Source organism: Engystomops pustulosus, chromosome 7 (genome assembly GCF_040894005.1).
Source record: "Engystomops pustulosus chromosome 7, aEngPut4.maternal, whole genome shotgun sequence".
NCBI lineage: Eukaryota > Metazoa > Chordata > Amphibia > Anura > Leptodactylidae > Engystomops > Engystomops pustulosus.
In genome coordinates, this window is record NC_092417.1 from 7,354,768 (window position 1) to 7,368,372 (window position 13,605).

General features: G+C 46.8%; 1 protein-coding gene across 2 annotated transcripts in view; it reads left to right on the top strand.

The window, feature by feature from the left end:
- The window catches only part of LOC140069215 (NACHT, LRR and PYD domains-containing protein 3-like), a 76,610-nt gene that overhangs the window by 25,365 nt on the left and 37,640 nt on the right, over positions 1 to 13,605 (top strand). For both annotated transcript variants that reach the window (XM_072114661.1, XM_072114662.1), the window contains exon 4: positions 12,250 to 12,315. In XM_072114661.1, the coding sequence (XP_071970762.1) occupies positions 12,250 to 12,315 (66 nt within the window). The remainder of the gene's footprint in view (positions 1 to 12,249; positions 12,316 to 13,605) is intronic.

Consider the following 13,605-nt stretch of genomic DNA (forward strand, 5'->3'; position numbering starts at 1 on the left):
AGGGCAAAGTCTGATATGCCGATGTGGTTTCTGTAGTTGGGCAACCTCGCCAGGGCTCCTAATGATGCTTCTATTGCTTGTTTTTCTAACCAACTCCTAACTTAAGTCTGGTCTGGATTTTCGGGTTTGCTCCAGTAACATTCTTTTTCTAAGTCATACTATTGAGCAACCCTAGTTAAATTTGCGTTGAAGTAATTATAAGCCTGTGGCGATTTTGGCATTACTGTATTTTATATCTGTATTTTGCTCTCTGTGCGCCTTGCGTTAATCTAGTTCAGTGATTGCAAACCTTTAAGAGGCCGAGTGCCCAAACTACAACAAAGAGCCGCTTATTTATCGCAAAGTGCCAACACAGAAATGTAATTTGTGATTTATACTCCCTTCTCTGTCACTGTTTTATTGATACCAGCACCTGAGGACACCAATAAAGCAGAAAATAGTCCCAGGTAGAGCCGTCACTTTAAAATAGCTCTGTGCACAGCAAGTCCTGGGCTGTCTGGGACTGCAGGAAGATACCTGGAATCATCTCTGGTGATGGCCTGAGTGCCCACAGAAAGGGCTCTGAGTGCCACCTATGGCACCCGTGCCATAGGTTAGCCATCACTGATCTAGTTTATTCAATTGCTGGCTTAACAATAGGATAATAACTAACTGACTTAAAACACAATACTTACTAACACTTTGCTTAAGGCTTATTCACTAAGTTTTAGGTTGTAGAACTTAATCTGGTTTTACCGTATTGTTTGTCTGTCATTGTCGGGTGTAGGTTACTTTACTTCATCATGCCTCCAAAAAAGACAGAAAGAAAGTCAGGAGGGTTAGATAAAATGTGGAAGGCCTCCCCAACTAAAACAAAACAAATTAGCAAGGAGGATTTGCCTCCCTCAGCTTCCAATAACACAGGGTCTAATTCCCTAGCTGGTGAAGATCTTAATCCCACAAACGAAGACATTCTGGCTTAGATCCTTGACACGGTTCAAGAAACTAAGTCATCAGTAGCTGAGCTAAAAAAGGAGGTTGGCTGTATTAGCTCTGACATTGCGATAATGAGGGATGATTTGAATTCATTGAGGGATAAGTTTAAGGGAATGGAAAAGAGCGTCAGGAAAACTCAGGAAGATATTAAATCAATCCAGAAAGGCATGAAAGAACTAAGGGAAGAAAATGCACAGTTGAAAGAAAAGCTGTTAGATCAGGAGAATCGGTCAAGGAGGGCCAATATAAGAATAATTGGGTATCCAGAGGAGCCTTGTGAAGGGAATATGGCCACTAACATACAGAAGTGGTTATTGAAAGTATTTGGTAGTGAAGAGGGAGACACAGAAATTGAGGGCAAGTTATAAGATGGTGAAAAACAGGCTGTAATCAAGTGGATCAAGTTTGGGTAAGGGGGGGTGGGGTGGGGGGGAGGGTATACCGGCAAGTTTTTTTTTTTTATTTCCTCTTTCTTTCTTTCTTTTTTCTTTCTTCTCCCTATCTGAATGGAGAAGGCAATAAGAGTTCTTTGTTGGAACATTAGGGGCCTGAGCGATAGGAAAAGAAGATGTGCAATATTTGATGTAATAAATAAACATTTGCCAGCTGTGGTAGTATTGCTAGAAACCCACTTAACCCCATAATTAGGATGTGTCACGGGTGCTCCCGCGATCCCTGTCTCGGATCGTGGGCTCATCCGTGCTCTCCGTGTGCCCCCGCTGCAGCCCGGTCTCCTCACTCACCTCTCCCGGCTCCTGCTCTTCCCCGGACTGCCGTGTGCGCGCGTCCCCGCCTCCTAGGGCGCGCGCGCGGCTCCTGCAGAAAATTTAAAGGGCAGCGCACCGCTAATTGGTGCACTGGCTGAACACCACCTTTAAGAATCCTGCCTCTTCCTGTGTCCCCTGCCGGATCTTTGTGCCTCATTGCCTTAGAGAAACCTTCCAAGCGAGTATTCCTGCGTTCCTGTGTATTCCTGCGTTCCTGTGTGTACCCGCTCCTGAGTCCTGTGTTGCCGTGTTACCTAGTACCTCCGTGTTGTTGTGTTCCGTGTGCCTGTGTTCCCGTTCCCACCTGCCTGGACCTCCTGTTGCTGACCCCGGACTTGGACTTGACGTTGCATCTCTGCCGCCTGCCCTGACCCTGTGCCTGGACCTGACTACGAGATTGTCATCCGCTAAGGTACCTCGACCTCGGCTGCCACCGTGGGCTAGTCACACCTGGGAACGACCTAGTGGTATCCTGCCGCAGCAAGTCCAATCCACTTTGCGGCGGGCTCTGGTGAATACCAGGTGTCACTGGGCTCCGGTCCCGGGTGTTGGCTAGTTCCATCTCCCACGGTGGTCTAGAGGATCCACTGATCCTAACAGGATGTAGAATATAAAATAGATGGGCTGTATGGGAATTCCACTCATACGGGGGTAATTACTCAAAAGGTGTCTCGGTTCTAAACCACTTCAGTATAGACTTCAAATTAATTGATAAAAAATCTGATGGCAGGTTTATATTTTTACTGTCTTTTGAACGGAATTGAGTATGTTCTTGCATTTATGTTAATCCCCCCCCCCCCTCATCGTTAAGGGTTCTGTCAGAATTTGCCCGCTTTATTGAGGATAAAAGTTGTACCAGAATCCTGATCATGGGAGACCCGAGCATGGTCTTTGTTCCTCATCTTGATCGCTTTAACCTATTGGGGGTAACAAAAACAAACCCTAATGAGGGGATAAAATTGAGGAACTTTTGTCAGGACATGGGTTTACAGGATATATGGGGAAAAGAGGGCCTTTTCTTGTCACATTAAATCCTGTAATACCCTGTCCAGAATAGATCATGGATTAGCTAATTCGCAGGTATTGAGGAACACTTCCAGAATGACCTATGAACCCATTGTGATCTCTGACCATGCTCCAGTCCTAGTCACAATAGGGGAACCATCATTCAGTAGGCGGAAGTTCAAACTAAACCCCCATTGGCTAACTGTTCTCGAACCTCATCTGGATTTAAAAACAGCTATTGGAGAGTTTTGGGACAGGAACATTAATACCGCAAGCACTTTTGCAGTTTGGGATATGTTGAAACTATTCATTAAGTCTACGCTTTCACATGCGATTAATGTTAAAAAGAGATTTTAGTAGGAAGGAGGCAGATTTAAAAAAGCAGGTAGAGGACACATCTAAGAATTTGGGACACTCCGGAGATACCATTCTTACCCGGGCCTATAAGGATGCCAGGGAAAAATATGAAGATTTCTTAATAGAAAAAGCCCAACACAAACTGTTTTTTTGCGGGACAGCGATACTTCACGGAAAAGGGGAAATCAGGTAAACTTTTAGCTAATATGATCAAGAACAATAAACAAGGAAATAAGAACATTTCAGTTATCCGAGGGCATAGAGGACAAATATGCAGAGAGCAACACAAGATACAGCAGGAATGTAAACGCTTTTATCAACACCTTTATGAGTCTGTTGGGGATAAAAATCAAACGGGAGATATTAAAAGATACCTGCAGGATATTAACTTTCCGCGCTTGTCTGGAAATCAGGTAGAAGCGCTGAACTCCCCGATTACGTTGAAGGAGCTGGAGGAGACAATTGACTCCTGTAGCGGCGACTCTGCCCCAGGCCAGGATGGCCTTCCCTTCGGTTTATACAGGAGATTAAAAGAAGTACTGGCCCCAATGTTGTTAACTACAATGCAAGAAATTTATAGAAGAGGGAAAGTGACTGACTCAATGTCCGAAGCTATCATCATTCTTATCCCAAAAAAAGTCAAGGACCCACTGGACCCAGGATCATTCAGACCCATTTCACTGATTAATACCGACGCTAAAATCATAGCAAAGACGTTGGCCAGACGACTTAAGAAGGTAATTGCCAGTATTATTCACGAGGACCAGAGGGGGTTTGTCCCAGGCAGGAAAGTGAGCGACTGTCTGAACAGATTGTTTGTCTCGGTACCCAATGCAGTAAGCACAGTGACAGAATTTGGTCAATTTTCAGGTTTAGAGATTAACTGGAGTAAGTCAGGTCTGATGCCACTGGATGGGAACAAGATAGTAGAGCTAGAATCTGGAATTAAAATGAACAGCCAGGAATCGCTGAAATATCTCGGGACCGTAATCTCAGCAAAAGTAATAATAATAATAATTCTTTATATAGCGCACACAGATTACGCAGTGCTGCACAGAGCTTGTCAAATTGGTCCCTGTCCCCATGGGGCTCACAATCTAAACAACCTAACAGTATGTTTTGGAGTGTGGGAGGAAACCGGAGTACTCACGCAAACACGGAGAGAACATACAAACTCTTTGCAGATGTTGACCTGAGTGGGATTCGAACCCAGGACCCCAGCGCTGCAAGGCAGAAGTGCTACTCACTCAGCCACCGTGCAAGAATATGAACTATTAAATCTGAAACCTCTAGTCAACTCAGTTAGAAGTAGGGTTCATACCTGGGATAAACTACCTCTCTCCTTTGCGGATAGATAGATATAAAAATGGTCCTGCTAGCACAAATTTTGTTTTTTTTGACATCGTGGCCAATCTGGATTGATAATTCTTTCTTTAAAGCAATGGAAGCTCTCCTTAATTAATTAATTTGGGGGAGGAAGAGAGCTAGAATCAAAATTAGTTACTTATACAGACCCTCAGGAGAAGGGGGGTTGGGATACCCTTTCTGCAGGGCTATTTCCTTGCGGCCCAGATGTCCCGTATAGTAGGATGGAAGGACAGGGACGAACCAGTGAAAAGTTGGATAATGGAAGATGGGAAAGCTCCTACTGTGTACGAAGCACTGGAGAGGGGGGAAGTGGAGAAAAAGAAGAATTTAAATACAAGTATGGAGGCCGTTCATAAAGGATGGAGTCAGGTGAAGAAAATAATTCATATGGATGGTATTATAGAAGATACTCCTTTGTGGCATAATCCCATCTTTCCAGAGATTGGGAACCTCCCAGATCCCATTTTCTGGGAAAATAGAGGGGTGCGCCTTTTTTCTCAGATACTGGATAAAGGGGTAGTGGTAAGTTTTTCTTCACTTAAAAAAAAAGTGGGTTTGAATAATGGAGACTTTTTGAGATATTCACAGTTAGCACATGCAATTATAGCAATAAGGAGGCATAGAAGTATAGAATTAGAGTCACATCCATGTATAGACTTTATTAAAAACACTAAAAAGGAAAAGGGTTTGGTTGCTGGGGTTTATAGATTATTGATTAAAGGTATGTTCTTAGGGGTTAAACATAAGTCACAAGAGCACTGGGAAAAGGAGATAGGACAGATAACACGGCATGAGTGGGAGGGGGTTTATAGGAATGTGAAGGTAGGATCTATTAGTGAAAATCAGAGTTATCCAGACAAAGGTATTGTATAGACTATACTACTCTCCAGATGTGCTGTACAAGATGAAAGTGAAGAGTTCATCTAAATGTTTCAAATGTGGAATAGAGGAGGCCGACTTTCTTCATACAATCTGGGCGTGCCCCAGACTTAAAGGTTTCTGGGATGGTTTATACCGGCAGATAAATAAAATTTTAGAGCGGCCACTGACCCCTTCGATTAGTGTGGCAGTTATGGGACTGTTTGGGATTAGCGATAAAGTGAAGCAAAAAGAGAGGCTATTGGTATTAAAGCTCATGACAATAGCGAAGGTCCTTATAGTTCGAGAATGGGGAAGTAGTAGGATTCCTAATGTGAACCAATGGTTCGCTCTTACACAAAACATCTATCTACTTTACATTTTCATAATTTTTGAAATGTCTGGATAATTTATTTTGATGTCACGCGGCTACAAATCGAATAGCGATTTTCCGTATTTTCAGAATTTACTCTTTTGCGGATAAATACTGATTTGAATGAAATTTTACATATTTAACATCAAAACTCCCCCTATATAATCAACCCATTTTCAAATCTGCCCCCCTCAAACTATCAGAAACAGCTTTTAGGAAGATTGTTAACCCCTTGAGATCTTCATAGTAATTACATCAAAATGAAGGTGAAATTTAGAATGGTAAAATTTTGTCGGTTATACGCTCATTTAGCCCTAAAATTTACACATTTCCAAAAGATAAAAATACAAAACCCACCATACAATTTGTTCTGCAGTTTCTCCCGAGTGCAGAGACCCCCCTCAATTCTGTACTGGATTTTTTCCTTTTTTTTTTTTTTTTTGTGTTCACTGTATAGACTAATAATCATATTATCTTTATTCTATGGGTCATTACGATTACGGGGATACCAAACATGAATATTTTTTCTTACATTTTACTAAATTTGTCAAATAAAACCCTAATGTGGGGAAAAAGTTATAATTTTTGCATTGCCGTCTTCCAAGTGGCATAACATTTTTAATTTTTTGGCTATGGAGCTGGTTGATGGCTTGTTTTTTGTTGTACTTTTCAACTGTATCATTCTGAAGTACATATGTTTTTTTGATCACTTTTTATTGCATTTTTTGTGGGATTGAATAGGTAAAAATCATAAATTTTGGAGGGATTTTAGCATTTTTTTTTAATCAAAAGGGTTCAATAATAATTTACTTTTATTCTACGGGTTGTTACGGACGCGGTGATACTATATATGTGGGGCTTTTGTTATGATTTTGACTTTTTTTGGGTTATATGTCTCTTTATATGTTATGGGGCTTATGGGCATTTTTATTGATTTATTACTTTATTTTTTTTATTGAAAAACATTATTTTTTTTACTTTTTTTACTACTTCCACCCTGGGACATGAACAAGCAATCATCTGATTGCTTGTTCATGGTACTACTAATGTATTGCAGGGTATTAGCAGTGTCAGCCTGTGCACATGCATAGGCTGACACTGTGCCTTTAAGATGACGCCATCTTGCTGGCAGTGCCTGCAGGCTGTGCTGGGGACCAGATCGGACCCCCGCACTGCCATGGCAACGATCAGCGCCCACCAAAAACTATTCGGGGGGCGATCGGGGGGGAAAGACCCTAAGAGGCATGTTAAATGCGCTGACCACAGCATTTAACAGGTTAAACAGGTGTAACCCCGTGTTTCCCAATGCCGGACCACAGGCTACGGACCACAGGCTACGGACCACAGGACACGGACCACAGGAGGCATCTGGAAACGCACAGGAAACGGGACCTTGGGATACACACAGGAGGCTTTCACTTCAGTTGCCTCTTCTTGCGTCTCCTCCAATTCATCTTGGTGACGGGACACCTGAGGAGGAAAGCAGAAACAGGACAAACCTCGATAAGGTGCTTGGACCTGGCAGGGAACAAGCCGAGGATACACTGGAGACGTCTGGAGAGTCTTTTGGCCAATGGATGGATAACTTGCAAAGAGTCCTCAACAAGCAGTAAGGCCGGAGGCTGAAATGGCTCTTGGAAGACCGGAGCAGCACTGGGAGGCTGCGGAGGCAGGAGCAGTTCTTGGAAAGCAGAGACAGCTTTGGAGAGTTGCAGAGGTCGGAGCCGGTCTTGGCACATTGGAGAGTGGAGCGGCACTTGGCACACTGGAGCGGCTTCTCGGAAGGCCGGAGACTCTGGAGCGGCTTCTGGGAGAGCCGGAGACTCTGGAGCGGCTTCTGGGGGAGCCGGAGACTCTGGAGCGGCTTCTGGGAGAGCCGGAGACTCTGGAGCGGCTTCTGGGAGAGCCGGAGACTCTGGAGCGGCTTCTGGGAGAGCCGGAGACTCTGGAGCGGCTTCTGGGAGAGCCGGAGACTCTGGAGCGGCTTCTGGGAGAGCCAGAAACTCTGGTAGCTTTTCGAACACCGGAGCCAAGTGAGGCCGACATGGAAGCCGGGCTTGAAACTGCTTCGAGTCAGGCAGCTGTTGAAGCAAGGCGGTAGGATGGGTAGGCTTTAGGGAAAGCGAAGCTTGCATTTGCAGGGAGTCAAGCAGCTGTAGAAGCACGGTGGCCACTCTGCTTAATTGTCTTTCCCGAAAAAAGAGCTGCCGGGACTGGTGGGCAACTACTCATCTTTGCTGTTGTTGTCCTTTCACGTTTCCCTGCTTCCTCCTCTTGGCTGTTGTTGTTCTCTCACGTTTCCCTGCTTCCTCCTCTTGGCTGTTGTCGTCTCTCTCTCGTTGCCCTGCTTCCTCCACTTGGCTGTTGTTGTCTCTCTCACATTGCCCTGCTTCCTCCTCTTGGCTGTTGTTGTCTCTCTCACGTTGCCCTGCTTCCTCCTCTTGGCTGGTGTTGACCCCTCACGTTGCCCTGCTTCCTGCTCTTGGCTGGTGTTGTCCCCTCACGTTGCCCTGCTTCCTCCTCTTGGCTGGTGTTGTCATCTCACGTTGCCCTGCTTCCTCCTCTTGGCTGTTGTTGTCCTCTCACGTTGCTCTGCTTCCTCCTCTTGGATGTTGTTGTCCTCTCACGTTGCTCTGCTTCCTCCTCTTGGATGTTGTTGTCCTCTCACGTTGCCCTGCTTCCTCCTCTTGGATGTTGTTGTCCTCTCACGTTACTCTTCTTCCTCCTCTTGGCTGTTGTTGTCCTCTCATGTTACTCTTCTTCCTCCTCTTGGCTGTTGTTGTCCTCTCATGTTGTCCTGCTTCCTCCTCTTGGCTGTTGTTGTCTCTCTCACGTTGTCCTGCTTCCTCCTCTTGGGTGTTGTTGTCCTCTCACGTTGCTCTGCTTCCTCCTCTTGGATGTTGTTGTCCTCTCACGTTGCCCTGCTTCCTCCTCTTGGCTGGTGTTGTCCTCTCACGTTGTCCTGCTTCCTCCTCTTGGCTGTTGTTGTCCTCTCACGTTGCCCTGCTTCCTCCTCTTGGCTGGTGTTGTCCCCTCACGTTGTCCTGCTTCCTCCTCTTGGCTGTTGTTGTCCTCTCACGTTGCCCTGCTTCCTCCTCTTGGCTGGTGTTGTCATCTCACGTTGCCCTGCTTCCTCCTCTTGGCTGTTGTTGTCCTCTCACGTTGCTCTGCTTCCTCCTCTTGGATGTTGTTGTCCTCTCACGTTGCTCTGCTTCCTCCTCTTGGATGTTGTTGTCCTCTCACGTTGCCCTGCTTCCTCCTCTTGGATGTTGTTGTCCTCTCACGTTACTCTTCTTCCTCCTCTTGGCTGTTGTTGTCCTCTCATGTTACTCTTCTTCCTCCTCTTGGCTGTTGTTGTCCTCTCATGTTGTCCTGCTTCCTCCTCTTGGCTGTTGTTGTCTCTCTCACGTTGTCCTGCTTCCTCCTCTTGGCTGTTGTTGTCCTCTCACGTTGCTCTGCTTCCTCCTCTTGGCTGTTGTTGTCTCTCTCACGTTGCTCTGCTCCCTCCTCTTGGCTGTTGTTGTCCTCTCACGTTTTCCTGCTTCATCCTATTGGTTGTTGTTGTCCTCTCACGTTGCCCTGCTTCCTCCTCTTGGCTGTTGTTGTCTCTCTCACGTTGTCCTGCTTCCTCCTCTTGGCTGTTGTCCTCTCACGTTGTCCTGCTTCCTCCTCTTGGCTGTTGTCCTCTCACGTTGTCCTGCTTCCTCCTCTTGGCTGGTGTTGTCTCTCTCACGTTGTCCTGCTTCCTCCTCTTGGCTGTTGTCCTCTCACGTTGTCCTGCTTCCTCCTCTTGGCTGTTGTCCTCTCACGTTGTCCTGCTTCCTCCTCTTGGCTGGTGTTGTCTCTCTCACGTTGTCCTGCTTCCTCCTCTTGGCTGTTGTTGTCCTCTCACGTTGTCCTGCTTCCTCCTCTTGGCTGTTGTTGTCCTCTCACGTTGCCCTGCTTCCTCCTCTTGGCTGGTGTTGTCCCCTCACGTTGTCCTGCTTCCTCCTCTTGGCTGTTGTTGTCCTCTCACGTTGCCCTGCTTCCTCCTCTTGGCTGGTGTTGTCATCTCACGTTGCCCTGCTTCCTCCTCTTGGCTGTTGTTGTCCTCTCACGTTGCTCTGCTTCCTCCTCTTGGATGTTGTTGTCCTCTCACGTTGCTCTGCTTCCTCCTCTTGGATGTTGTTGTCCTCTCACGTTGCCCTGCTTCCTCCTCTTGGATGTTGTTGTCCTCTCACGTTACTCTTCTTCCTCCTCTTGGCTGTTGTTGTCCTCTCATGTTACTCTTCTTCCTCCTCTTGGCTGTTGTTGTCCTCTCATGTTGTCCTGCTTCCTCCTCTTGGCTGTTGTTGTCTCTCTCACGTTGTCCTGCTTCCTCCTCTTGGCTGTTGTTGTCCTCTCACGTTGCTCTGCTTCCTCCTCTTGGATGTTGTTGTCCTCTCACGTTGCCCTGCTTCCTCCTCTTGGCTGTTGTTGTCCTTTCACGTTGCCCTGCTTCCTCCTCTTGGCTGTTGTTGTTGTCCTCTCACGTTGCCCTGCTTCCTCCTCTTGGCTGTTGTTGTCCTCTCATGTTGTCCTGCTTCCTCCTCTTGGCTGTTGTCGTCTCTCTCTCGTTGCCCTGCTTCCTCCTCTTGGCTGGTGTTGTCCTCTCACGTTGCCCTGCTTCCTCCTCTTGGCTGTTGTTGTCTCTCTCACGTTGCCCTGCTTCCTCCTCTTGGCTGTTGTTGTCTCTCTCATGTTGCCCTGCTTCCTCCTCTTGGCTGTTGTTGTCTCTCTCACGTTGCTCTGCTCCCTCCTCTTGGCTGTTGTTGTCCTCTCACGTTTTCCTGCTTCATCCTATTGGTTGTTGTTGTCCTCTCACGTTGCCCTGCTTCCTCCTCTTAGCTGTTGTTGTCTCTCTCACGTTGTCCTGCTTCCTCCTCTTGGCTGTTGTCCTCTCACGTTGTCCTGCTTCCTCCTCTTGGCTGTTGTCCTCTCACGTTGTCCTGCTTCCTCCTCTTGGCTGGTGTTGTCTCTCTCACGTTGTCCTGCTTCCTCCTCTTGGCTGTTGTCCTCTCACGTTGTCCTGCTTCCTCCTCTTGGCTGTTGTCCTCTCACGTTGTCCTGCTTCCTCCTCTTGGCTGGTGTTGTCTCTCTCACGTTGTCCTGCTTCCTCCTCTTGGCTGTTGTTGTCCTCTCACGTTGTCCTGCTTCCTCCTCTTGGCTGGTGTTGTCCTCTCACGTTGCCCTGCTTCCTCCTCTTGGCTGGTGTTGTCCTCTCACGTTGCCCTGCTTCCTCCTCTTGGCTGTTGTTGTCCCCTCACGTTGCCCTGCTTCCTCCTCTTGGCTGGTGTTGTCCCCTCACGTTGCCCTGCTTCCTCCTCTTGGCTGGTGTTGTCCCCTCACGTTGCCCTGCTTCCTCCTCTTGGCTGGTGTTGTCCTCTCACGTTGCCCTGCTTCCTCCTCTTGGCTGGTGTTGTCCCCTCACGTTGCCCTGCTTCCTCCTCTTGGCTGTTGTTGTCCTCTCACGTTGCCCTGCTTCCTGCTCTTGGCTGTTGTTGTCTCTCTCACAGTGCTCTGCTTCCTCCTCTTGGCTGTTGTTGTCTCTTTCACGTTGCCCTGCTTCCTGCTCTTGGCTGTTGTTGTCTCTCTCACAGTGCTCTGCTTCCTCCTCTTGGCTGTTGTTGTCCCCTCACGTTGCCCTGCTTCCTCCTCTTGGCTGGTGTTGTCCTCTCACGTTGTCCTGCTTCCTCCTCTTGGCTGTTGTTGTCCTCTCACGTTGTCCTGCTTCCTCCTCTTGGCTGTTGTTGTCCTCTCACGTTGTCCTGCTTCCTCCTCTTGGCTGTTGTTGTCCCCTGGGTCCTAGTGTACACAAACAGACTCCTGATGAAAAGCTGTAAGTGACTATTACTGCAGTTTGTCCATCCACTCCCTGCACACCCCTGGAAGGTGTCTGGTCCCTATACATTAGCAGGCAGTGACTTCTCCACTCATCAGTAGTAACTACTGTCAGGGCCATTTGGGACACTAAACCATCTACTGATAATTATGGACCGGTGGTTTAGTGTCCCAAATGACCCTTTATTTGTTGCTTTCTGCCCGTAACAAACCTTTATACTCATCTCAGTCAGGGAAGCTCCACACCATGCTTAGTGTAGCCATGAGGCAAAATGGTTCTTCAAGGGGAATCTTGTTTCCTATAGAAAACTCTTATTATATTATATTGAGCTGCTTTAACTCCTCCAAGTCATTCTGTGTTCCTGCCATTTATATGTAGGTGGTTTATACTTGGGGCGGAGGGGGACAGGGGTTTGTGAGGTCCAGAAACTTCTATATAAATCCATCAGTATTAGGTTTTCTACAGATTGTTGATATAATTTCTGGCCTCTACCTATTGCTAGGTACGTGTAGATTAATTCTGATCCATCTACTGGTTTCATCTGGTCCAATCTCTGGCTCCTGGGATTGTTCTCAGCTTTATCTTTATGACCATTGTCCATATCCCTGTATAATCTCACATGTATATTATATCTGTACATCCAGCACTGATCTATATACTATAAAGTCCTACAAATTTCTTATTAGGTGAGGATCTGCCGGGAGAAATCCTACTGGATGAGGAAGGACACCACCTACCCCTAGATCTGAGAGGTAAGTGCACTGTTAGGTCTGCTCTCAAGTCGACCATTACAGACTTGTACTGTATGGAAGTCTAATTCTTAAATAGTTCTCGTCCCAGTAGCTATTAGTTATAGTGATGACCCCCAGTAGCTATTATTCACAGTGATACCCACTGTGGCCACCATTAAACCCCCAGTAGCCAATAGTCATAGCGATCCCCACAGTAATAACCCCACTAGCCAGTAGTCACAGTGTCGGACCTTTTATAGTAAGTGATGGCCCCCAGTAGCCAACAGCCACAGGGATGGCCCCCAGTAGCCAATAGCCACAGTTTGTATGCAAACGAATATGTAAATGTCTTTGGGCCAGCTAGTGTATTTTAAAACGCTAACGTGTGATGCCACCCTGAGGCCTCTTGATGTATCCGTTGGGCAAAGCAGTCGCCGGGTAAAACGTTGCCAAGTCCAACCTGGTGTAGTTTTGCGTAAAAACCAGCAAACAAAAGTTTGCAGGCTTTTCAAAAGAATTTAGGTGCGCGCCTCTACAGCCCTTCACGACCACATGTCAAACTCCCTCCCTCCCCAGCCTGTGAACCTTCTTTATATACCTGCAACCTGTTGCATGTTCAGTCCTTAAGAGGTTAAATACTGATTCCTGGAAGTAAAACAGTCTGGCAGATAACAAGCTTCAGGCCCCTTCACACGTTTCTTGTGTTTTAATTCCATGTGCAAAGGCAAAAGGGAGGGGCTCATTCCAGAACAAAAGCGTTTCAGTAGAAACACATTTGTGTTCTGGCTATGCCCCTCCCTTTTGTGGTTTCCAATGCAGTTAAAACGCATCAAAATAACTAAGTGTGAATGGGCCAGTATTCTGCAGGACTGTTGTACACGTCCCCAATCACTTCTATGGGCTCATGCACATGGCTGTGAATTTCATAGCCCTGTGTATGAGGCGACTGCCTGAGCTGCAAATGACAGAGCAGGTCCTAACCATGTTCGCAGTTCAGGCTATTATTATGTACTTACATCCCAATGTCAAACAATGTCCAAACAACGATCCATGGGACCATTATTTTCATCCCAAGAACTGCACAAGTGTATTATCCAGGAAGCCTGAGGCTGCCTTCACATTTTGGGGCTCATTTACTACGGGTCGCGCTGTACACTTTGGTTGGACAATGCACATACTTCGTGGCTAAAACATCTTGCACAGGTATTTAAGAAGTGTCTGCCCTGGGGATCGCGGTGCATGCGACCCTTGTGTGATGCAGCTGCACTAGTCTCCATGCGACACAACTTAGGGGGCGGGCTGTCAGACGTT